Below are 27,914 nucleotides of genomic sequence, written 5' to 3' on the forward strand. Positions count from 1 at the left end.
GTGATATTCAATTGCAACAACACAAAAATTATGAACAATCAAGAGCCTGAGACATATTTAAAATTACAGGCAAGAAACAATTTCAGTACAAAATTTGACAAGCTCGGCCCCTATACAAATAGATGAACTTGTTTCTTCTATCTAAATAAAGTTCTGTGGGTTATACATTTAACAGGTGTGACAGGGACAGCGTAATGTCAATGCCATCGCGCTGTCTCTGTCACACTTTGTTATATAATACTTATAACAGCCAGTGTGGGAGCACCATTAGCGATTTAAATTAAAAACGACGTAGTCATTAGGTACCACACTAGCAGTACTTTTTCAAAAAAAATCCACAGACTTTCCAACGGTGAATTAGTGAGTTCGAAATTCAAAAATCGGTCCCCAATTTCTAGCCTTACAATTAAATGTATAGAGGTTGATAATACTCAAAAACGAATGTCGCTGGCATATAAAATTGGGCCATAAAGTAGAACTCGTGAATGAGTACTCGACCCACCGTCCGGGCCATCAAGTATATCACGGATCCTTGGCAGTAGTGGAACGGGATCCGCGAACGTTTGAACTGGTACTTAGCTGGCACGTACACCTTGGCTACGACACACTGCAGGCTGAATTTCCTCAAGTTCTCTGCGTCTAGGATCTGCAAGGATAGGGACTTAGTGAACATACGTTGTGCTAATTCGAGGCACGTTCTACGGATGGCATGCCGATGTAGCCAACTTATTTTGTGGAGCACTGAATATTTATACTATTGTTACCTTTGATTGTAATAATTAAATAAATAATAATATAGAGTACAGCCGGCGTAGCGGAACGGCAAACGTCGACGACAAGAATTTTATATATATCTCTGGATAGTGCGTGCCGACCAATGAGTTGAAGCCAGGTTCATTCACCTTTACTCCTATGTTCTATCTCATTCCAACACTGTGATGTATTGCCAGATAAGTTAATAAAAAAAACGTATAAAACATTCTTCAATCAAATTGACTTACTTTTCTTTGTATTATACAAAAAAAAACTCAATCAAAAACCTTATTTCTCCGGTATTTACCTCCTGCGTACTATGGGAACACTAATAATAAAAAAATATGCCCGATATGTCAGAATTGTCAAAATTCATTCACCGATTCAGAGATTTATTTTGCAAAATAAACGTTTTTCGACGATTTACTTAAGTTCTGAGCTATGTATTGCATAGTGAACCATTGTGGAAGTAAATGGAAACCGAAATCCAACGTAAAATTTCACAAGTAAGTACTTATTTTACCAAAATGTTCATAAACCTCACTGGCAATAAATTTTCTTCTATTTTGCTTGTAATCTTGGTTAGTTCTTATCATTATATTGGTTTCATTGTCTCAAATTATATCAAAATTCCCACGAATAGGTTTAGAACGATAAATATGACCTTTAAAGAAAAATAATGCTATGTGTGGTTTTACGACTAGGGTGACCAATCTTTTTTCTTGCATGGTATTTACTCTTATTGAATGGAGCTAAATCTATCAACTTGGTACGGTTTCTATGTTCATAGTTCATATCACAGTATAATAATACCAACTTTATATAATTTATGTCTTTACAATTAACATGAATAATATTAAACTTTTCAGTGTTCCAAAAGATGAAGGAAGGAGGCAGCATTGGCTGTTGGCTGTCGATTGTACCGATAAAAGGAAATGTTTCAGAGCGTTCGACAATTTGCAGATTTGCACTTTAAGCCTGAAGATTATGACACAGAAAGAAATTTTAAAAATCAGTCCAGTAACGACGGATATATCGTGGCCTAAACATTAAATTGAGATACATATATACATGCGAAGAGAATTGAAATACGTACGAATTGAGAACCACCTTCCTTGAGATTTGGGGCGGCGCTTAAAAATAAAGATACTGTTTTAAAACGTCCTAGTATTTCATTATTTCCCCATTGACAAATACTTCCCTTATATTTTTGTGGCTATTCCCACTAGTTACCACCAAGTTTTTACCTGTCCTAACTACTGGGATTTCCCCCACATTGTTAATTACCACACCGGGGGTTGATAGCTACTGGGATTAGTTTTCCCAGTAGTTACTACCAAAATATTATTGTGATGACCAAAACACTAAAATATATATTCCATTGCATGCTTTAATAAACACAGGTGTCAGTTAGTAAAAGACAAATACTTATGTAACTCCGTATAGACAGATAAAGTCTAAGAAAAAAACTTACCTCAAAACCATACAGAAAAAGGTACGGTGAGCTAGATGGCGATACACCTTTGGGGTAGGTACGCTCAGATAGATGGCGCTAATATTAATATTTGACATTTTAACACATATCAATATCATATCAAGCTGAGAATATTGTCAAAACGGAGGTTCAAAGGTTTTAAGCCTGTGTCGAGAGATGTAATACGTCAAATTCCGCGGGATATCCCTAATGTATGCTTAATCATGGACACCCTAAAGAAAGAGATGCAAGACCGGCGTGACGTAATTCAAGGTCAAATTTTCTGGCTTCAAAGTAATGTTCGGCGTGCAACATCCATTGTATATAAGATTCTTGGTCAACGACGACGCCAGGCGCCGATAGAAATGCATTCTGGCTCTGTCGCGCCAATACGCAAGATCGATAGAAATAGATAGCTATGAAGCAGATATTATCTTAAGCGTTTGCGCATTCCGCTACACACACTGGCTTTAGTACTGGCGCCTAAAATATACTCTGACCAAAAAGAGTATAAATTAAAAAGTGGGAACATTGTAGTGTCATCCCTTTCAAATCAATGTGTGAGAAAACGGGACGACATTACGACGTAGCCACTTTTTAATTTCTACTCTTTTTGGTCAGACTGCAGCTCAGTTTTCAAGCTTTACCGCTTTCAACATTTCATATAATATACATTATATATTATTTATAGATACATAGATACAATCACGCCCGTTTTCCAGAGGGGTAGGCAGAGATCACGGATTACCATTTACTACGATCCAGACAAAATACTTTCGCTTCACACACTTTCATAACGTTTCTCATACGTGCTATTCGGTTTCGAGTAGTTCTGACCTGACCTTTTTGCAATATTTCCCCGATTTGGTCGAGAAAAGTTCGCCTAGGTCTTCCACTTCCAACTGACCCTTCCACTCTTTTTTCATATACTTTCTTCGTTAATCTCCTCTCATTCATAGTATAATATATTATTAAAAGGTTACTTTCAAAGTATGTAATATTTTTTATGAATTAGAAATATTATAGAAATATATCTGGGAGTAATACCTTTTACTCTATAATTATTTTTAAAGAGTCTAAATATTAAATCTGGAAAGCTATGGGAGACCACCTGATAGCTTTGACAGCTATTACCTATGACATTTCATAGAGTTATAATTTAATGATGTAATTATTATAATGTAAATGAAGAATTAAAAAGGAAGTGATATTGAACTTACATAAACCCATTGCGTTTGGGCATCAAACCGATGGGGTATCGTGTAGTTGGTGGTTCGAAACATATTCGCGCGGTTCGTAACATCAGCCTTGCAGTAACCGAACTTGTAGACGGAATGTAAGCTATCTGTGGACATGTTGCACATTAAAATTCTACATCCTGCAAGGTTAGCACATGATTGTCGCGAGAGTATGTCGCCGCGAGATAGACTACCCGTCCTTATGTCATTAATACAACTAGAAGATGTGTGATCTATCTCGCGGCGACATACTCTCGCGGCAATCATGTGCTAGGCCTACTGGGTACGTAGCTGAATGGCACAAACGCTCACGAAACGCTCACGAAACGAAACGCTCGTAGATATCTAAATCTGATCTATCTCTATCGCTCTTGCGTTTGGCGCGACAGAGCCATACTACTTTTCGCGGCGTTTCGTTTTCGTTTCGCGTCGCAGAAATTCCATTCGGCTACGGCACCTGACCAGAAATACATGACTACTAGCTTTTGCCTGCGGCTTCTCTCGCATTAAATTCGAACTCAATACACACTTTCACCCCTATTTCAGGGAAGTGAGAATGTATAAAGAGACAAAAAGTTAGCCTATGTCACTCTCCATCCCTTCAACTATGTCCACTTAAAAAATCATGTCAATACGTCGCTCCGTTTTGCCGTGAAAGACGGACAAACAAACAGACACACACACTTACTTTCCCATTTATAATATTAGTATATATGGATTAGTATGGATACTGATTATCAAGAGGGCGCTGTTATTCTGATGTATGCGATATTTCAGTATTATGAAGAAAATATGCAGTTGTAATGAATTCTATTCTATAATAATTCTATCGATCTTGCGTATTGACGACCGGTCTGGCGCAGTCGGTAGTGACCCTGCCTGCTGCGCCGCGGTCCCGGGTTCGAATCCCGGTAAGGGTATTTATTTGTGTGATGAGCACAAATGTTTGTTCCTGAGTTATGGATGTTTTCTATGTATATAAGTATTTATATATTATATATATCGTTGTCTGAGTACCCACAACACAAGCCTTCTTGAGCTTACCGTGGGCATCAGTCAATCTGTGTAAGAATGTTCTATAATATTATTAAAAAAAAAACCGCAATATGGCGCTTAGTCGTGGAATTCTGGTCAGACTTTACATAAATTATAATTTTTCGTAGAAGTTTCCACCTAGCAATGAACCGTAGAGAAATTTCTAAAATTGCCAATGCTTTTGGAAAGTTCTTGAAGGCATTGTTTATCGCACATGTATTGCCAAGCTTGGGGGTCAATATAGCATTTGACAAGTTGATATAAATAAGCGCCAGAATGTATCTCAAACGGTTTACTGACGATTCGCCAAAAAACGTTTCCCAAAGTTTCACATCCCAAACTATTATTCCCAAATTATCATTTCCCAAATAAACGTTTGGCAAAACAACTTATCGCAAATTGACATTTAGCAAAACTTTTTTTGGCAAGTATTTGTTTCCCAAAATATTTACTTGGTCAAATTTCATTTTACCAAATATTATTTAGTCAAAGGTATTGTTTGGCAAAATTTCCATTTCCCAAATTATTGTAATTAAATGGCGCACTAGAAATTTGTTTGTTGATTTTATACTTTGTGTCCAAGATTTGTGTGAAATAATGTGTATGTCGTAGGTACTTTTTTTCCTCCTGCTGCAAATGTCAAGGATGACATTTTCACTTACATGTCCATTCATTCTATTAATAAGAAACCTTATGTTTTCAAGACCATTATATTCTATTAATTTTTAATTACTTTAAAAAGCCATTTCCGGTTTGCTTACTGTCAACCTAACACGCTCCTCCTCGCTTCGCTCGTCGTCGCACCTAAACTGACCCTGTCACACACGAGTTTTCTGTTACAATACTAATAAAATTATTACATTACATTTATGCCAATTGTAATATTTATTGTCAAACGTGGTTTTGCATGGTGTAATTTGTAGAAACATTTTTTGACAAAAAAATAATTTTGTCCAGTAATATTAATTTGACAAAAATAAAGTTGAGCAAACTTTTCGTGTCCAACTGAAGCCTTGGGAATAAAACTGAAATTATCATTTGACAATTTTTAGTTAAATTTGGCAAAAAAATCTTCGGTAAATTAAATTAATCCCGTAGAAATGAAAATGCAAATGCCAAATATTTTCGAAATTTGCGATGTGAAATTTTGACCAAACATGTTTTTGGGATATTTGTTTTGCCATTAAAAACGTTTGCGAAATAAAGTTTTGTCTAAATAAAATTTGACTAAGTAAAATTGTGCCAAATGATAATTTGACCAAACAAAATCATTGCGAAACATACCTTTGCCAAACAATACTTTGGGAAATGAAACTATTGCGATATGATTATTGGGAAATGAAATTTGACGAAACGTTTTTTGGCGAAACGGCAGGACACCATCTCAAACGTTAAATGAAGCGATCGCGTACTGCTGATAACAATGTGTAATATATTATTGTTATTTATAGGTTTCTCCGTTTTAAACTCTCGGGTCTTTTGAGCCTGGTCATTTATAAGGCGTGCGTGGATATAGATCCAACACGTATGACGCAGGAACAAATATCTGTGCTCATCACACAAGTAAATGTCCTTACCAGGATTCAGGCAGGGTCACTACGCGCTAGATCAGACGGGTGGTCATCGTCCTTTACATGTGTGTGTATTTATAGTTCCAAGTAATGTTAGACATAGCCCTCGTACCTTTAGGTAGGTCTTGTTCATAGTCCCCTTCCTCGGTATCCCCCTGTCCCTCTTGTTCTGCGCGCAGTGCGTATGAAGCTTTATGGGCTGGTACAACTCTCCAACAGTGATATGGTACTGAAAAAAATCAATAAGGTAAAGGTCCAGAAGGAGATTCGACACATCTCCCATGGACACAATATCTGAATTGGTGAGACAGTACAAGCGACATGATTGAGTGAAGGAAAAGAAGGGAGAACTTTGCACAGCAGTGGGACATTAAGGGCCCCCCCACATCAAGTGTTTCGTGGGGCCAACTGTCTGGTAAAAGACGCCGCGTTGACGCGGCGTCAGGCTTTGCCATACTGTTGCTCCGACGCTACGCTCGCGAGACGCTACATGTGGGGGCCCTTAAACAGGCGTAAAAAAAATCACAATATTGAAAATACGGTTAGAATTATTTTAATTTAAGTAGGTGAGTCAGTGTTTTTAATATTTTTTCATCACATTTGCTGTTTAAAGGTAACATTACGTCTACGTGTACTGAAGCATAATGTACTATTTTATTCCCAAGGGAATAATGGATTTAGTTTTTAAAGTGAATACAATCCGTACAATACTTCAGGCAAAGGATGTTTCAATCTGCCAAGGATTTTTATTGCACAAACAAAATTTGTCTATTAAGCTATAAAAGACATTAAATACGGTATTAAAAATGCATTTTATTTATGTTTTACAATTCTCTCAGTGTGATTTGCATTTATTTCGTAAATTTAACTGAGATAAATTGTTATAATTTATAATCTGACAACATGCTCTCTACTCGCGCTTGACCGCGTGCGTACGCGAGGCATCCACCGTTGCCTAGCAACGGAGAGTACAACAGATAAAAATATTGAACTGAATGAAAAATAAGTGAAATTTTAGTTCAATCATATGATTTATCTGCTTTTTTGAACATTGCATTTAATTTATACGCAGTATTTTCGAGTTTGTTTTCGTTCAAAAAGTGTTTGTTATCAAAAACAATGGATTTAATATGAATAATTTGATGTAAATCAAGATACACTACCGGTCGCAACGCCGCCGGTTGAAGGGTTTGCCTTATGACTGTTTCCTCTGAAAAACATTGTGTGTAACTCGGGGAGTATGAATATTACTAACTCGAGTCTTTAAATCGCTCCGGCAAGCCGTCGCGATTTAACTTACTCTCGTTAGTAATATTCAACTTCCTCCCCTTGTTGCACAATGTACTATAAACTCACGTCGATTAACTTCAAAATAAAATAATTAAGATATTCTTACCTAAACGTAACAAAAATGGCAAAATGAAAAGTGTTCGCCAATGCATTCCGCTGAATACTTCTTTTAAATTGAATTTAATAAATATTTTTTATAAATATTTTTTTCTGTTATATTTTACTTCTTCACATACTAATGAATGGCTTTATGCATGAGAGAACGCATTTTGAATCGCGCTTCAGACTTGAATACAAGAGAAATTTACTGTTTACAAATTATGTGTGTTATTGAAATTTTTCGAGTGTTTGAAATAATTGTGAGAAGTCATTCTTTTCACACGTAAACAACTAGATTACGATGGAAACAGAGTCGCATCATAAGGGTTCCTTTTGTACCTTTTGTTACGGAACCCTAAAAAAAAACATGAAATAAGTAAAACGGGAAATTTGTAACCCGGTAACGCGAATTAGTATCAAGGTGAAGTCCGATGTGGCACAAGGCATGAACTTGGTATGGGGTCTCTATTGGTTCCCATAATTTTTTTAGTCCGATTTTTACAATCCATAACGTTGTTAGTCATAATTTTTAATAGTCATAAAGTTGAATGTCAGAAATTGGAGGTCAGATTTTTGCAAGTCATCATTATTGTTAGACATAAACATTGTTTGGCATAATAATCAAATTGCATTTTGTATTATGGACATAATGTTGAAAGCAATAAACATGTTTGTCATAATTAATGTCATATATTTTCGCAAGTAATAATGATTACTGTCCACATTAACTTTAATCATAACATTCAATGGGATCTATATTATTTTTCATTAAGTTTGAAGTCATAATGTTTGTTCGTGTTCACTATCGTTAGTCATAATTTACTTTTTCAGAGAAGATACTTTTTTCGTCTTTTACATGTTATGTGTTTAATTTTTTCATGTCGCTTTTAAGAATATTGGGCCCCGCCAGCGATTCGACGGAGCCCCGCTATGCGGGGCTCCTATTTCTGCTCTGAATGACACAAGGTAACTAACGAACCTACCCGAGAAATGAAAATTCTCTCGTTGGGCTCACTGATTTTCCCGCCATTTCGTCTTTTACATGTTATGTGTTTTATTTTTTCATGTTGCTTTTAAAAGTATTAGGGCCCGCCAGCGATTCGACGGAGCCTCGCTATGCGGGGCTCCTATTTTTGCTCTGAATGACACAAGGTAACTAGCGAACCTAGCTGAGAAATGAGGATTAAAATACTCAATGAGCTCACTGATTTTCCCGCCATTTCTTCCTTTGCATGCTGATTTTTGTAGTATCCGGCTTCGTCAACGAGTAAAAGGGGGGCAGGGGTCCTATTTCCGTTCTAATGGACGCGAGGTAAATGCGGACTACCAATAAAGTCATAAGGTATAATGTATCGATTGTCCACATTTTCGTTAGTCATAATTTGGTTTTTCTCAAAAACGCGTAACTTTTCAGGATTGCCATAAAACAAACCTAACCTAACCTATCTATAGGTGACCCTAATGAAACCGTTTCAGAATTATGACTAATGATAATCTGGCTAACAAAGGGATCCGTTTTAAATGTTATATTCATCAACTTTCTTGTTTCTAAGATTATAGTATTCTATAATATGGGTTGTTAACGTTAGAACTATTTAACGTTATTCGTAACAAAGATTATGACTTATGAGGTTTATGCCTTAAAACTGTATGCAGAACAATCAGTAGGGCTTCAAAAAATATGCCTAGTAATATTTCTGGATAATTATTGTTATGCCTTTCAATTTTATACTCATCAACTTTACCTATGACTTTTAAGGTTATGGCATCCAATATTATGGGTTGTTAATGTTAGTACCATTAAGCATTATTCGTAACAAAAATTATGACTAGTGATGTTTATGACCACAAAATATATGAATAACAACTTATGACTAACGAAATTCTGACCAAAAAGTTTATGGGAAAGAAAGGGGTCCCCTTGGTATGCCTATAACTTTGACGTTTATAAACACGCCGAGGAGTTTTAAAACTTCCCCTTCACACACTTATTTCTCCCTATTTAAAATAATAAAAATAAATAAATATTGTGGCACAGCCAATAAATAGGTAAATACATATGTATACGTATATGTCGCAGTAAGATAGATAAAGCCGTTCTACTGGGGACGCTATTGCACAACACCCTGCATTTTATGATTAAGCACTGAGACTTGGCACAGATTGTTCCTTGGGTGGCCCTGAGTAGATAAAGATCGGGAGGCATCGAGAGCCCCCCTTAATTTAGGAGGGAAGAGGGGGGGAAGGCTGGCGCCGCCGCGCTTCCTTTGAAACCATATTTCTTTAAAACTATACAAAATAGGGCATGCGATATATCATTTTCGGATAAATGAAGGACGAGGAATTCATTTTTGGAACAAAAAAATGTATTTTACAACAAAAATACAAAATAAAATGGGAAAATCTGAAAACGAGATTTTTTTTTATACATATTATTGCACGTTTTATGAAAACTGTAATGGTTTTTTCTAAATAAAAAATATTATTTAATAGCTACATTTATCTAGTTTTAGAAAATGTATAATTTGTTATAGAAATATATTATAGAACGAGTGATAAAAAATAATTTACATCGCCCGATAAGGGGGTGATTTGAATGCTCATTTCAATAAGTTTTGTCAATGATTTCAGGTATAATCACTATTTTTAACACACGAAAGCCGTAATCATTGTAGTTTATGGCTATTTAGTGATTAATGTACTTAAAATAAATAAAAATATAAAAATTTTAAAAAATATTAAAAAATATTAAAAATGTGATATTTTTTTTACATTATCCTATTTTTTCTTTCTACAGAATATATATCTAAAAGCAATAAATATTAATAAAAAGCCACATTTATACAGTTTATAAAAATATATAGTTTGTTACATAAATATATTACGAAACGCGAGATAAAAAATAATGAAAATGAAAATTTTAATGTTCGGGTCAGCTTGCACTATTCGATGAGGTGAGGTAAAGGTACTACCCGCTATGCAGTGGAGTTCGTCTAGTAATACAGAAATATACTTATTCTAATAATGTTTACACATGTAGGTATATCACGACCCAGTACAGAAAATTGTAAAACTCCTATAATATAGTTTATTTTGATTGTAAAATAAAATTGCATGTGACTTATATTGCAAAAAAATGTCTTAATCACGTTCTCCTCTCCTAAAGCAGTTCTGCATGCATAGGCTTGAAGATTTTTTAGTTTACTAGCAGAATTTAGTTACTTCCTTTGGGCCCCCTTAAATCGGTTATACCCATCCATAAAAGATAAAATAAAAATCGTCATATTCTTCCTTTCAGTATCAATGATAGTTATTAATAGTGCCATAAAAAATAAACTAGATTCGTATTAGCATTAAACATTAATGATTTTTGAACTAAGACATTGCTTTTGTACAAAGTACAAAGGAGAACCTCAAAAAATGGTCTGACGAAAACATGTGTATCGGGGCTAGTACTCAAGGCTCTCAAAAAGTGTAGCTATTTTGAGTTATTCAAATAAAACAACATGAATAGTCTGAATTTAATTATGTATATATCACAACATCCACTGCATAAGCACATCAGCTCCGAACATTTAATTTAAAAAGTCTTTTTTTACGGTTGCACCTTACGCAGCACTGTTTTTTATTACACCTGCATCCGACAATTTCGAGGCATGTTTCTGCAGCAACAGGCAACGTTGCGGGCAAGTAGGCTCCCAAATCCCAATTGTTACAGACTTTCGTCCAGCCACAAGTAGCAAATAATGGCAAATTTTGAATTGGGTTTAGTTGACCCCATAAATGGACACCTTGATATACCTATAACCCTTACAAAAATGGTGCAAGGCAGCTTTTGTCGGTGAAATGCTGTTAATTTGGCGGTCTTTTTTGGTTAATAACTATTTTCGGCACTCGTTAACCAAAGTACAGGACGCAGATCTGGAATAATAAATATGTCAAGTAAGAATTATCCATAAATTATGCAAATACTACTATTTCACAAGATGTATTAGGATCAGATGTATATATCTGACCTATCATATCAATCGATCATTTCATGTAAAATAAATAGTTAAATTCAGACTATATAGGAGTATGTTGTTTAATTTGAAGTACTCTAAATAACTACACTTTTTGAGAGCTTTGAGTACCTTTACCTCACCTCATCGAATCATACAAGCTGACCCGTACCGTACATCAAGATCGCCCTGCCACGTCACTTTCATTATTTTTTATCTCGCGTTTCGTAATATATTTATATAACAAACTATATATTTTTATAAACTACATAAATGTGGTTTTTTATTAATATTTATTGCTTTTAGATATATATTGTATAGAAAGAACAAAATAGGATAATGTTATAAAAAAGTTATCACATTTTTATTTTTTTAAATTTTTGTATTTTTTTTATTTTAAGTACATTAATCACTAAAATAGCCATAAACTACAATGATTACGGCTTTCGTGTGTTAAAAATAGTGATTATACCTGAAATCATTGACAAAACTTATTGAAATGAGCATTCAAATCACCCTATCGGGCGATGTAAATTATTTTTTATCACTCGTCCTATAATATATTTCTATAACAAATTATACAGTTTCTAAAACTAGATAAATGTAGCTATTAAATAATATTTTTTATTTGGAAAAAACCATTACAGTTTTCATAAAATGTGCAATAATATGTGTAAAAAAAAATCTCGTTTTCAGATTTTCCCATTTTATTTTGTATTTTTGTTCTAAAATACATTTTTTTTGTTCCAAAAATGAATTCCTCGTCCTTCATTTATCCGAAAATGATATATCGCATGCCCAATTTTGTATAGTTTTAGAGAAATATGGTTTCAAAGGAAGCGCGAAGGCGCCAGCCTTCCCCCCCTCCTCCCTCCTAAATTAAGGGGGGCTCTCGATGCCTCCCGATCTTTATCTACTCAGGGCCACCCAATGAACAACTGTGCCAAGTCTCAGTGCTTAATCATAAAATGCAGGGTTCCCATACAAGACATAGCAATAGCGTCCCCAGTATTCTGCCGTGTCATACCTATGTCATGTAACTTGAGTTACATGATATACGCGTAACAAGTTTAATACGTGTTTTTATGAAAGTCTTTACTTACCAAGTGAAAAAAAAATCATAAATCTCTTACCAATTCCTCATACGAGCTTGTCACTAAACTCGTGTAACTCCGTTTTTGCCCTAGTGAGCTGTGGCTATCTCCCGTAACTAACAGTTACAGTAGATAGTCACGACACGCCTTTTACGCATCGAGCAATTTGGAACTCAGTTACAGTACTTAGGCACGACAGACTTAAGTCTTATATTATAGGTAGTCATAGAAGACTTTGCCTTTATAGGCAGACATAGAAGTTTTTGTGGCAAAATAAAGTGATTGAAAAAATTAAATATTGAAAAATATATTATCGATATGATAAGAAGCTAGCTACCGTAAACGGCACGCGGTTTTAGTCTCAGTGTAGTTAATAACCTAACCACAAAATTAAAATTTTGAAAAAACCCCCGACCGCGACCTAGTGGACCGATTTTCATGAAACATGGCTAAGAACACTCCCGACTAACTCAGCTTTCAGACAAAAAAAAACTAAATCAAAATCGGTTCATCCGTTCGAGCGCTACGATGCCACAGACAGACACACACACAGACAAACAGACAGACAGACAGACAGACATACATACATTCGTTTTTGCGTCGGGGGTTAAAAAGCAACTATCATGATAGTAATAAGGTTCAAATCCATAAAAAGTCATTTCGGAGATAACACGTTTTGTCATCATCTTCGAAAAAAGTTACCTGCATACTGCGAACTGCTCCATAAATTTGAACCTTATTGCTATACGGTAGTTGTTTTTTAACTACACTGAGACTTTAGCGCGTGCCGTTTAAAAGGGACTTAGCCACGTGAATAATAGAAACAAAGGCTTTTGTTTAACAGATAACGCAACAGCTTACGAGTCATTGCTCCTTTCTTTATTATCTATCCATCTCATTGTATTGTTGAATGTGGGTTACTAGGCAAGTAGTAGTAATAAGGAGGTCACTGACCCATATTTCGCTAAACAATAGTACGGATAGATAACAAAAGATTTGGGTCAACCTGCTAACAAAAAAGGTGCATTGTTTATCTACAATTTAGGTCAGTAGTACAATCCTTTGTTAAGTTTATGCCGTAATTTATAAGAACGTAATAAATATAAATTTAACATCATATTAAGGCTAGATCTAGATGTGATCTAGATTACATACCTATATAGTTATCTGATCAAACATTCAAATACTATATACAACGTGCTTTTATTGAATTCCGACAACTTTAAGGGAAGGTTTGTTTATTAGGTCAAATACATTTTTTTAAGAATCTGCTGTGTTAAGAGGGCATTCAACGAAAACGTCGTAATAATGTAAAATTGATAGTTTTAGTCGGCAAAATGCTACACTTTCCGTCATCTAAAAGACTTATTAAGTTCAGGATTCGATTAGGACATCTTCTTAACTTACATGTTGTGAGACTGGATTTTTAAAAACTAACTCACTTAATTAATTATGATTTTTTTTCTGGTGCATGTTTAGGAAAACCCGCGAAAAGTGCTGACTTAGTCCGTCTAATTTGTAAAATTTGGATAGTTTTGAATGCTTCAAGTGGTAAATTTGTATTATGTATATCCTGTACTACAATCTTCTGAGACTACTTCTTTGTTATAAGGCTTTAGAATAGAGTAAATGAGGATATGATGAATCCAATTTATTTCAGAAATCACCTCAGAATAAGTGTCAATTTCTTCGAAAACTTACGTGTTTTTGAAGTAGTTTTAATATAAAAATAATCTGCAACGCTTACTCAAACAGATTTTATGCAAAAGTTTTCTATTAATTGCAATTTAATATTTTTGACGATTTTTTAAAAATGCCTCCTTATTACCGGTTACACGCGCTTGCGATGTCAGTACCGCGGCAGAGCTTGTAGAGGCAGGACGTATGTTAGTCCGCTCCGCACGCGGCTCGATGATCGCGAAGTGATTTTGTCATTGTGTGCGGCACCCGCCGTGTCCAAAACCGGACTTGTGTGCGTGTTTGGCTGTACTGTTGCATGTATACTGCGACCGAAAACTTTGATCCTTGGGTTGACGACTTTGGTAACTAACTAATTAACTTGACTAATATTTTTAGTAAGTATTATTTATTATTGAATATCATTTTAGGTTACTGACTCGTCTCAACAAAATCTTTGACAATAGATGGTACTCATGCAGGATCTGATGATGAAGTCAGATGGTAGTCATGAGTTCTCATCAACCAGGTCTTGAAACCATTTCGTGTTTGGTCTCGTTTGATTCGCCTCAACAAGATCTTTGACAAGAGGTGATGGTACCCAGGATCTGATGATGAAGCCGGAAGGTAGTCATGAGTTCTCATCAACCAGGTCTTGAAACCATTTCGTGTTTGGGCTCGTTTGGTTCGTCTCAACAAGATCTTTGACAAGAGATGGTACCCAGGATCTGATGGTGAAGCCGGAAGGTAGTCAAGAGTATTCAACAACCAGGTCTTGAAACTCTTCTGTGTTTGGGCTCGTTTGATTCGTCTCAACAAGATCTTTGACAAGAGATGGTACCCAGGATCTGATGATGAAGCTGGAAGGTAGTCAAGAGTATTCCACGACCAGGTCTTGAAACCACTTCGTGTTTGGGTTCGTTTGATTCCTCTCAACAAGATTTTTGACAAGAGATGGTAATCACTCTTTTATACTCTGGCGCATCCACTGTCTCAGTGTGTCAACAGTCAACTAAAGCAGGTAGGCGTAGCGTAGAGTTGTATTTCCTTACAAAAAACTAATACATAGATGTGGACCTTCCTGTGCTCCATGCAATTAAAACAACATAATATTTAAAAACCGGCCGAGAGCGTGTCGGGTCACGCTCAGTGCCTACACTGAGCGTGGCCCGACACGCTCTCGGCCGGTTTTTAAAGCCGCGTTGGTAAATAGCCGCTCGGCTCTTCCGTAGTTTTCCATATTTTTCAAAAACTATAGAACCTATCAAGTTCAAAACAGTTTTCCTAGAAAGTTTATAAAGTTCTACTTTTGTGATTTTTAAATATTTTTTAAATATATGGTTAAAAAGTTAGAGGGGGGGGGACACACTTTTTTTTCCTTTAGGAGCGATTATTCCCGAAAATATTCATATTATCAAAAAACGATTTCAGTAATTAATTTTTAAATACCTATCCAACAATAAATCATACGTTAGGGTTGAAATGAAAAAAAAATCACTCCCCACTTTACGTGTGGGGGGGGGGTACCCTAATAAAACATTTTTTCCACTTTTTATTTTTGAACTTTGTCGGCGTGACTGATATACATATTGGTACCAAATTTCAGCTCTCTAGTTCTAACGGTCACTGAGATTATCCGCGGACGGACGGACGGACGGAGGGACAGACAGACAGACATGGCGAAACTATAAGGGTTCCTAGTTGACTACGAAACCCTAAAAACACATTTTAAATATAAAAAAAAACTACTTAAAATTAAAGAAAACCGATCTTAGTTCCATTATATACTCGTATATGTACCTAGAAAACATCTTCCTTGCGTTATCCCGGCATTTGCCACGGCTCATGGGAGCCTGCGGTCCACTTTGACAACTAATCCCAAGATTTGGCGTAGGCACTAGTTTTTACGAAAGCGACTGCCATCTGACCTTTCAACCCAAAGCGTAAACTAGACCTTATTGGAATAAGTCCGGTTTCCTCACGATGTTTTCCTTCACCGAAAAGAACCTAGAAAACATATCATATACAAAATGAAATAAAACCAAGAAAACGGATTATATTCATTATACGCGATATAATCTGATTCCATAAATTTATTTCATGAGTAACTATCGCGGTGACAGAAGACAATATTATATACACAATTTATTATATTATAAAAGTTTTTTAATTTATTTCTTCCAAGGCTACACACGTTTTAATAAAAAAAACTGTGATAAGTTTAATAATTAAACTAAAAGGTCAAGTATTTATGCACGAAATCATATATGGTGGTGTTTTTACGCAAGTATCAATAATGGTTAGTCCGCAACGCTACTGACGGCGTGGCGGTACCGACCATTGAATGCTATCCCTTTCGCTCTAGCCGCACGTAAGGTTGGTTCGAAGAGGATCGCACGCTATGTCTGTACCGCAGGCTACAATCGTTATGCTTCTGGTTATAGTGTGCGTCTGCACACAGGCGCACGCCAGCGCCGCCGGCGTCGAAATGCGAGCAAGCAGATTTTTTGAAAGCGCTCTTAACTCTTATTCACAAAAAATAATTAAATTACTGAACACGGGTGGTTCAACATTTACCACTTTCTAATGTTATTTGTTTTGACATGTGCCGTCAGATAATTAACACGAATTAATTAATTTATTATGTATGAAAACGAAAAAGAATTTATTTTTTATATACTGCGTGTTTTCTGTTAATGGGCCTAACTATGTGTTGAATTTAACGGGAAACGAAAAAAACACGATGTATAATTATTAATTGATTGAATTACAACATTACTACAACAATAAACTTGTATCTAAGCCAACTGAGAAAAATATTTTAGTTAACGTGTCGTGCCCAACTACTGTAACTTGAGTTACAAGACGTCGCAAAACAGACTTTGTATGGGGAGCCTGTCGTGCCTAACTACTATATAGCCTATAATCCAAAAAATATGTTTTTTTTTGTGCATCTACATCAGCATTACACTTACTACAATGTAACTGTGTAGTTTTTTCTTTATATTTCCACACCAGTATTGAATGCAGATCGAATTACCAAAAAAAACTTTAAACTGATTTTACTCAAAACTATGTTTTTCGAGTTACATGAGATAGGCGTGACACGGCAGCGTTATATAGTTATAATCCTAGGAATATAATTATAGGTACGTCGTAACATAGTTAAACGAAAGCGATTAATTGCTATCTTACTAGGAATATAACTATAATACGTTACTAGTTTAGTCATATAGTTATATGACTGGATTCAGTTTAGTGAAATGATTGTAGGCAGGAGTGCGGCGGTGCGGCGGAGGTATAGTTACAACCCTAGGGATATAATTATATGCCGTAACATATCTAAACAAAAGCGATTCATAACCATCTTACTAGGAATATAATTATAATACGGTATTTAAAAGCGGTATTTAATACGGTATTTGCAAACGGGACTTAATCGCGTATTGCTATAAGTCACTTGCACTGATAAAACTAATATATAATAACGATATCACAGAAAAAGTGGCGAAAATTCAATAAATAATTATGCACGAAAACGCAACCGTGACGTGAACGACAACTGATGCCGATCGACTGCCTTGCGGTAGCGGGTAAGCCCCCGCCCCCATCTCCACTGCACCCTCGCACTACACTGCTACAATTATACTACTGAACTTCATCCAGTAATATAACTATATTAATTACTTAACTAGAGACGTATTATAATTATATCCCTAGACTAAGTTTAATCCAGTGATATAATTATATAACTAAACTAGTAACGTATTATAATTATATTCCTATGAATGAAAGCTGGTAAGGAATCGCTTTCCTTTAGCTATGTTACGGCATATAATTATATCCCTAGGGTTATAACTATACCTCCGCCGCACCGCCGCACTCCTGCCTACAATCATTTCACTAAACTTAATCCAGTCATATAATTATATGACTAAACTAGTAACGTATTATAGTTATATTCCTAGTAAGATAGCAATTAATCGCCTTCGTTTAACTATGTTACGACATATAATTATATCCCTAGGGTTATAACGATATAACGGCTTTATCTTTCTTACTGCGACATATACATAGAAAATATCAATGACTCAGAAACAAATATCTGTACTCATCGCACAAATAAATGTTCTTACGGGGATTCGTACCCGCGGCTTAGCAGGGACGGTCACTACCCGCTAGACGAGATCGGTCTTCTCTAGTTTTAGTATTTTTTAACCTTTTTCAAAATTTTTGTTCGTTATTCGATATCTTCCTCATTACTGAACTGATTTTGATTATTAGAGTTCTGTACTAAAAAAGTACAAAAGGAACGCTTAGGTATGCACTGCGACTCTGTCCTTCTGTCCGTCTTTCTTTCATTTTACTATATATCTCGAGAATTACTTATGCTATCGCTTTGAAGTTTGGAATAATTTTGAACATCGTTAACCTCTACCACACTACATATTGAAAGTATATTTTTTTGTTTATTATACTATTGTTTTACCAAATTTGGCTATTGTTATAAATATTTATTACAGGAAAAATAAAAGCGTACACGACTCTTGTAAACTTTTTTTTTAATTTATTAAAAATCTATTAGATTTACATTTTCTATTTCAGCACCTGTCTTGTCTTGCCTACAATGAAAGACTGAAAGTACCTGTTTTTAAATAGAGGAAAAATGGTAAAAAATAGGTAATAAATAAGTATCCCATAAAATCATCTTCCGTACTTTCAGCTCGCGCACATTAGTTTACTTAATTTGCCGATAGATGTTGCTGTAAGTTGAACGCTCATTTCCTACGTCGCGTTTTTCCTGACATAATGAGGTCGGCTCAGGAGCGTCCTTACGACATGTAAACTATTGAAGTCGAATTATCTTGATTTTCTTTGGACGCTGTGTAATAATAAGATTGTATATTGAATATTACTTGTTATGTGGAATATTGAGTCTTGGAGGATTTAGTTAAGTCTGTAGAGTTATATGAATAACATTTGATGGTTCAACTATTGAAAGATTTAATTGTACGGAACCCTCGGTGGGCGACTCCGACTCGCACTTGGCCTGGTTTTTTAAATTGAATGTATGTACATATACATTGGTCCCATGTTTATCAAAACCTAGTTCTGGCAGGCAAGCATGGTCGCGTGATACAGGATATAACGTCAGGGCGGCCTTTTCGCACTAGTTGTTCATGGCGTTAGCCCGGATTGTTAAGGACGCCGGTTCGAATCCGGCCTTCGCCACTGGTGGTGTCCGTCATTTTTTCTTTAATATTCATCTTATTTTTAATTTATATATAGGAGTGTGACTACTGACTAGGTACTTAAAAAAACACAAATAAAAATATTTGTTACAAATAATTTGATTTGTTCCCATAGTTTCGTTTTGAACTTTAATTAAAAAAACCGGCCAAATGTAAGTTGGACTCGCCCACCGAGAGTTCCGTATCCGTACAAATTTTCAATAGTTAAAATAACCTCATGTTTCTCAATATACGGCGACCAGTCTGGCCTAGAGGATAGTGACCCTGCCTGCTAAGCCGCGGTCCCGGGTTCGAATCCCGGTAAGAGCATTTATTTGTGTGATAAGTACAGATATTTTCTCCTGAGTCATGGATTTTTCTACGTTCCTCAGACACGATTTTATTTTTCCTGTAATATTTAGTATGAAAACTAATATTTCCTAAATTTTTTTTTACATTTTCCTTGAAAAAAAATATTTTCAATTTGTAGACGTTAACAATGTTTATAACTATTCCAAATTTCAAGTCGATGGCATAAGTAGTTCTCGGGATATTTAGAAATGTGACAGACAGACAAACAGACGGACAGAGCGGCGCCATAAGGGTCCTTTTGTACCTTTTTGGTACGAAACCGTAAAAATGAGGCAGCCTAGGTAAAACTTACTTTTACCTATAGTTTGGTACCTACTTATACCTTATTGTAAAGTTTTCATAATAATCATTACCCAGAATTTATAAGCTATCACACAGGGGAATGTAAAAAACACACTTCTCTTTTAATTTTTTTTAATCAAAAAAGTTTCCTGTATTCATTATAATGTGGTCATCGTATGAGATAGCTACTCGTGGTGACATTATGTTCTGCTTTACATAAGTCCGTCGTGTTGCGATCAAATCTCGGTAAACAACTGTGTGATGGTTGTATCGGTACAGATTCACACCGTCAGTGTCGTTTTTACCACTCTTGCACCATCCAAACTCGTTGATTGTATGTAAGTAATCTGAAATGTTGAAAATTAAAATTCTATACACATTATACGAACATCAGTTGAACCTTTAGCATCAGAAAAAGGGACTGAATAACAATGGGGTCGACCTGCATGATTGTGTCTAACACCTTCGCTGCGGCAATGAATAAGCCGCAGCGAACGTGTTAAGGGATAAAATGTCATATTTATGAAGGGTATAATTGAATCCTGAGCACTTTAAGAGTTATTCTATAATATGTAGAATATAAGTAGTGAGTATTGAAGTGTTTTCCTAAAATTGAAATTATTTTGGCTTTAAAACTGTGTCAAATTCGATTCGTCAATTGTACCAGGTTTCAATTTTAACTTTAACTTAATTTTACCATAGGTTCTTGTTGCGTTGGGTACGTCTATCGTAATCTGAGAAAGGTTTTCTTCATAGCTGTCCACTTCGGGATCTGAGACATTTCCTTTTTCGACTGCGTATAACGCATATGAAACTTCATGGGATGGTATAACTCGCCAAGCATAACATGCAACTAAAAAAAAAAACTAGGATATACATTTATCTCTAATATGTTTATATTATATAAAATAGCTGTGAAACACCTTACCTAGTGATAAAATAAATGGTAAAATTATAAAAAGTTTGCGACAATGAAGTCTTCCATACACCATGTCTAATTTTAAGTATAGTTATATTTCTTATCGTATTGTACTTCTTTAGGTACTTAATGCACAGCTACTGAGGTGTATTTCTTGGGATAATGCTTTTTGAATCGCGTTTTATACTAGAATCACTTGATTGACTTTAAGAAAAATGTAATGTTTACAAATCATGTGTGTTTGTATGCTTACTGTGAGATTGAATATTTTAATGCTTGATAACATTGTGAGAAAGTCATTCGTAAACAGCGTGCCAATGGGGCCAGCATTCGGCTCAGGATCGCTTCGTTCCCCCCTCTCGATAGGGGAGGGGAAAGAAACGGCGAGTCCCACACATCGTGCGTAACAGCATTCCCACTCCGTCAAAAAAAAAAAAAGGATCGCTTCGTCGAAAAGTATATTCCGTCATCTGAAGATGTCTTCTTAACTTGTCATTATTGGCACACGGTCCAGTATTCTAAATCATCTCATGAATATTAGTATTTATCGTCACGTTCTTATTTTGTTCTTATCTGATAAATCGGTCACATGTCACATACTTAAACAGATTCACTAATGTCATTGAAAGTCAATTTAATAAAATACACATATTTCTTACTTATCCAGTTTTATTTAATAATATAGCTATGAATAATATAGTCTAAAACATAAATCTAATCTAAATGAATAATAAACTCGCTCAAAGCGTTTACATCTAAAACGCAAAGGGGCCCATCACGCTCGCCGCGATGAACAACCGAATGCATCAAAGAATTCAAAGACGATCCGGAGCGAGGGCATAAATAACTAAGGACCACATTTACCATCCTTTCGCAAGCGTTTCTCCACTTCCCCGTTTATGTATCTTTATATACCTATATAATAATTCAAAATCGAATATGTAAGGGACTACAAGTGAATTTATTATAAAATATTTACTGTACATAATTTGAAATAAAATTACATTTGATGCATACAATAACCCGTACGTTACAAGCTTATAACTCAGAACGAAGACGAGTTCCCCAGCCAGTTAGAGAGAGAGAGAGAACTGGAGCCGAAGCACGTTTAGGATAGTCCTCAATAATAGCGCGTAGTTCCCAGAGGGAAGCAGGGGCTATTATGTCGGAATTTGTATTCCTATGAAAAAAAAGATAGTTACCTACCTACTACTAGACAACTTAGGTCTAGCGTGATCATGTAATCATATTATACTTATTGAAATAAATCATGAAGGTTTTTTCATAGTATATTTCATTAATATTAATATTTTATAATTATACAAGGATACCCTTACGTGTTTTGTATACAATTATTACCCCCTAGTTACACTAACCGCTACTAATACTTGTAATACTTTCTCTTGGCCTGTATGTACTCATACGGTTAGGTGTCATTAGTGAAATCCACATATTTCTCGTATTTGGATCGCATACCACGAAATACACAAACAATACAAAACCTTGTAAAGTTGAAGTTAAACAGAATAAATAAGACCACAAGTAATTATTTGTAAATGATAATATACCAAATATCCAAGTTAGTCCCAACAAAAAGAATAAAATTATAGACAGTCTGAACTGAGCTCCAATAAGATCGATATCCGTAGTTCTCATTTTACCGTCAGGGCCCCTGTATATAGAATACAAAATTATAGCAAACAAAGCAATATTCGTTGCCAGTATCACGCATATAGGAACAATTACACTCATGGTTAGAATAAAACCCGTAGGATAACAAATTAGGTATCTGCCCATATCAGACTTTGTGGGTTCTGGAATATAATTATCTGTATCAATTAATAAGATTACAGTTATTGGTATTAAAGGCAGACCCCAACCTAACACCGTACATTTCATCATAAATCTTGATGGTCTGCACACTCCTAAGACTCGCACGTACCTAACAAATTGTAAAGCTGCTGTTATAAACATCCACACGAAACTTGACAAAATAGAATAGTGCAATAGAGCACCAAGTATTATACATAATACCTCCATGTGCTCTGCAACTTTATAAATACCTTGTTCGTTTACGATTATTGTTGTATCTAGATTAAATACTACCATAAATATTAAAGGCAAGGCTATTGAGCTTGATAAATGTAATAGAACCTTTGTACCTGCTTTTTGCCTCCAAGAAGAAAAAACACAAGCCGTTATCCATATTCCTACTATACCTAATAAAGAAATAAAACTTCCAACCAATGTTATAATATTCAAGACCTTTTTGTGATGTGATTGCACCTCTTTGTTGTTTGAACTACTGCCAGCATTAATTAGTTGACCAAAATGAGTTAAATGATAACATTCACATACAGTTATGCTATTGGTTGACTTGTAAGGCAAACATCCTTTCTTTCCCCAGAAGCCCGGTAAGTCTCTAAAAGAGTTTGATTCAAAATTCCAATATCCGCAGATTTTATCATCATCATAACTAGAAGTATGTACCTCTTTAAAGACCAAAGGAACAGCGTGTTCTAAATTAGTCGAGTATCCAGGAATCGAAATACCAATAACTCGACTGTTCATTTGAAATCTCTTCAATCCAATTTCTGGAAACATTGCATCGTTATAAAATACAGTTATTACAACGTACAGTTCATTATTTGTATTAGAAACATTGGACGAGGTTGTGTTATCGGAGATAGACTGCACAGACTCAAGAATCTGATCTGAAAGCCATGTAGCAACCTCTAAATTTTTTATAGCAAGCACATCACTCAAAGTAGTATTTTTGAATAAAGGTATAATAGCCATTTCCGTAAAATCATCTGTGCTGGAATTATTAATTATTGCTATACCTGTAATGTTGTTTTGTATAGGATAAGAAGTTTGAACCACAAAGTGTGGTTTAACTGCAAGAAAATAATTACTTTCCTTGCTTTTCTCTTCTTCGACTAAGTGTTCAATTATTTCATTTACTGAATCTAATATAACATTAGTTGAGTTAAGGGTTTGGGATAAGAGTAAATAACTGTGATCTACTGACATCACTCTGTCCATCACCCATGCCGCGTTATCTATGTCGCCCAGATCCACAGAGGTATTGTTTTCAGCTAAATATAACACATGCTGTAATGACATCGACAGATAATATAAATCAGCGGGTATCAAATTGTTTACATTTCCGAGTACTACTCCTAGACCATTGGTTAAAAAACTAGTTGTAACATTACTTGGTATATTACCAGTCATAAAGTCAAATAAGAATTTGGTTGTCCAAGATGGCTCATAAGTACTATCACACAGTCCTTCAACATCACCCCATATACCTCCAAATAAATAAGATCCTAAACAATGCCTTTTTACTGGCAGACCATTAGCTTGCAAACAGAATTGTTGAGGAGCAGCAATTTGACCGATACGTGTTAGATCCCATTTTAGCCCAGAAATGTCATCACTAGTAGTAGGCAAACAATAAATTGAACTGGAAATATTGACAAAAGTATAATTGTATTTAGGGAGTTCTATTTCTGCTGTTTCTTTTAATGTAAGTAACGTGTGTTTGATATTACTGGCTGTATCATCGTAAATATCAATAATTGCTACATGCAAATGCATTAAGAGTATCATACGTTCGATAGAGAAATCCAATATGTCCATTAATAAAACTTTGTTGGCATTAAATATTTCGGTAATTCTTGAAGTTAAACTGGACATGTCGGGTTCATCCGTGTCATAAGCAATATTGTACTTTTCAAGAACAATGGCAAATACATGTTCCTCATTACAGTTAGGGTTCACGATCAACTTATCAGTAGCAACTAATGTAAAGTTTTTTGTGTGGCCTTCGCACCAATATTGAGCTGCTCGGTATGTAATTGGATCAATTTCATAAACAACTTTGTCTAGGTTCCCAAAATCATTCACTTCCCTTAATTGCTTAACCTCAAAAAACGGTTTGTCGTTAAAGTCTACGATTTTGACGAATCCCTTAGCGTTAGAAAAACACTGTACTCCCTTATCGTTATCATCGGATTTCCACAAACCTGAAGGATAATAAACTGTAAGGTACATCTTATTTTCCTTATCATTGTATTCAAACATGAATTCCGTTTCACTAAAATTCATTTCTACTTCACAAGCCATGCAAGTAAACTTGGAAGTCTTATTTCTTAAACTCAATACTCCGTCTCCATTAATTACTCCTTGTGCCGATAAAGTCGTGGATTGCGGTTTTTCAATTACATCATCACTTTCAACTGGCAACATGGTTATGCTTGCAGGAGAAAATATTTGATACCAACACCATTTTGAACTATTAAAAGAATTCATCGCAGCTAGTTTTGTGAAAACATATCTTGTCAACTCACCATGGAGACCTTGATATGTACGTGGACTAGGCCTGGAACACTTTGTATTAACGAATTCATCATACGTTAAACCAGTCTCATTGTCAGATTCCTCTATTCCGTAACAAATGTTATCATCAGACATAAAACGAAATCCATAGTACCTATCAGGGCATCCCAACGGATAACGAAACTCGTTTACGGAGAAACACAAGCTGGGATATTCCAGGCTACAAGTTTCTGTTATTACGGTTCTTTGCTCAACGTTCAAAAGCAAACAGTTTTTCATCATAGGTGCCCGCATTTGTAAGAAACTATGTTTAGTGTTAGTTTCCACAGTTCGTCCCCAATTTGGGCCCGGAACATGCCATACAACTGGATTAAACACTTTGGATCTTTGAGCCGGTAGCCAAAAATATTTATGCTTAGTTGCGTTTAATGATGTCAATAAAGAAAATATTTCGCTCTCTTCTAAATCAGTTATAACGGTAGTTTTCCCACTTTTGTAGCAAGGATGATTCCAAGCAGATCGTTTGTTGATTTGATAACAGTGACCACTATTCTCTGAAATTTGGTGGTGCCCCGGAGGACATTTTGAATATCCAAAATAGTTAACTATTTGCTGACACGCCTGCAACTGTTCATAGCTGGGTTCCCAATGAGTTCCATTGCAGTTTCTTGTAATAAGGCGTTCATTTCTAAAGCACAGTGGTTGGGACGTGGCGTTTTCTGCGAGTGAACTTGAAGGCCAGGTGACTTTAAAACCACTTTGTGATTCCTCTTGTGGGCAATCCTGCAAGAAAATTATAGGAAATATTATATAGATACTATTCACTTCACAACTATTGCAATTCCTGTTCAAAGTTTTTGTCCAAATTTATATTATTACAATTATTGATAAGTAGATATATTTATTTGTAATTCAATACCTGTACACAAAATTTTATTAATGTCACAAATATTAATGAAATACAACATATACTCGTAAAGGACATGTTGGTTGACTTGCGTATGCTCTCATATACGCTTAGGGCACTGAGTGTTTCATACATTATTTTTATCAGGAGACGAGTTGATCTAAATGAAGTGTCAACACAATATATTAATATAAATATACCAGTACCTACAGATCGAGTATAGGTTGACCTAAAATAAAATCAGATAGTGTTCAATTAAAAAAAAAAAAACAAATTCTACTTAGGTGTTAGTAACTTATTATTAATCTGTGCTTAGATTTGCCATTACATACATACAACACACATACAATCACGCCTCTATCCCATAAAGGGGTAGGCAGAACACATGAAACTACTAAAGCTTCAGTGCCACTCTTGGCAAATAAGGGGTTGAAAGAAAACGAAACTGTGACATTGCAGTGACAGGTTGCCAGCCTCTCGCCCACGCCACAATTTAACCCATACCTGCCATTAACCATATTTGCTATTAATCCATTTAATACGGTTAAATAATTTGGTTTGAATTTCAATAGCCCTAACTGAACATGTTGAGCGGAACGAGGCTAAAGATCGAAGTGAAGGTAGATTTATTTTATTGGTGTATTTGGTGTCGCTTTTGGTATTTTTTTTATTTACTTAAACTTACCATAATTTTGGGTAGAATTGTTTCTTCTCAGTCCTTCTAGATAGTTCTCTCGATAGTGCTGGCAGGTTTTTTATAATGGTTCCACATTATGGTTGATCTTTGTCCTCTTTGTAATTTGTATGGTTTTGTAATAGTTTTTTAGAAATTAGCGTTATTCAGTGTCATTACCTACGTATCATTTACTAAAATGTTATTAGATGTCTATTAAACCCGAATAAAATTACTAAAACGCGACGCTACGCCATTGCTACTTCAATAGGCGTTGCGGAGGTTTCTTCTTTATCGTCAGGAGTAATTGAAAAAAAGAACAGCCTGTACAATCCGAAACGGTAGTAGGACGTCAAGATCAATGTTGATACGATATCAGTAGCAATATCAATTAGTGAGAAAGATAGTGTAATATTGACATAGATAAGCCTTTTACCAAATCACGGCTTTTTATGGGAATACAAAAGTACGCTTCGTAATTTTTTGAACACTCATATCCGCGTATTGGATTACGCGAGACAAACAAAGTCTATCGGGATATGTTCAATGATGATAGCGGTCAATGATGTCAATAGTGCTTATTTATTACAAATGTGGTTGTAGCTGACCACGAACACTGTAAAGGGTTCAAATGTCGAAATAAAATAATAAATAAATAATTAAATATTGGGGACACCTTACACAGATCAACTTAGCCCCAAACTAAGCAAAGCTTGTACTATGGGTGCTAAGCGACGATATACATGCTTAAATAGATAAATACATACCTATATACATAGAAAACATTCATGACTCAGGAACAAATATCTGTGCTCATCACACAAATAAATTCCCTTACCGGTATTCGAACCCAGGACCGCGGCTTAGCAAGCAGGGTATTATTTTAACATACATATTTCGTTATATGCGATATAATCAGTTTCCATAGTTTTATTTCATGCAGAATGAACATGT

General features: G+C 35.3%; 1 protein-coding gene across 4 annotated transcripts; it reads right to left on the reverse strand.

Annotated features, from left to right (window-relative positions):
- Positions 1-524: 524 nt before the first annotated feature.
- Positions 525-27,486, reverse strand: LOC125225877. Of its 4 annotated transcripts, XM_048129756.1 has the most exons (5): positions 26,973-27,486; positions 25,392-26,163; positions 6,184-6,300; positions 3,448-3,572; positions 525-646 (listed from the first exon to the last, which is right to left on the reverse strand). In XM_048129756.1, exons 2-5 carry the CDS (start codon positions 25,452-25,454, stop codon positions 640-642), a joined length of 312 nt encoding a protein of 103 aa, XP_047985713.1. In that variant the 5' UTR covers positions 25,455-26,163; positions 26,973-27,486; the 3' UTR covers positions 525-639. The 4 variants fall into 4 exon arrangements, with proteins under 4 accessions (XP_047985713.1, XP_047985712.1, XP_047985711.1 ...); XM_048129755.1 differs by lacking the exons at positions 525-646; positions 3,448-3,572; positions 6,184-6,300; positions 26,973-27,486 and adding exons at positions 20,561-20,970; positions 26,300-26,383; XM_048129754.1 differs by lacking the exons at positions 525-646; positions 3,448-3,572; positions 6,184-6,300 and having other exon boundaries at positions 22,228-26,163.
- Positions 27,487-27,914: the final 428 nt, after the last annotated feature.

Source organism: Leguminivora glycinivorella, chromosome 4, assembly GCF_023078275.1.
Source record: "Leguminivora glycinivorella isolate SPB_JAAS2020 chromosome 4, LegGlyc_1.1, whole genome shotgun sequence".
NCBI classification, from domain to species: Eukaryota; Metazoa; Arthropoda; class Insecta; order Lepidoptera; family Tortricidae; genus Leguminivora; species Leguminivora glycinivorella.

Coding starts and splice junctions, on each gene's coding strand:
- LOC125225877 (XM_048129753.1), bottom strand. CDS start 26,365: ATGTCCTTTACGAGTATATGTTGTATTTCATTAATATTTGTGACATTA. Junction 26,164..26,299: donor TAATAAAATTTTGTGTACAG/GTATTGAATTAC, acceptor ATTTTCTTGCAG/GATTGCCCACAAGAGGAATC.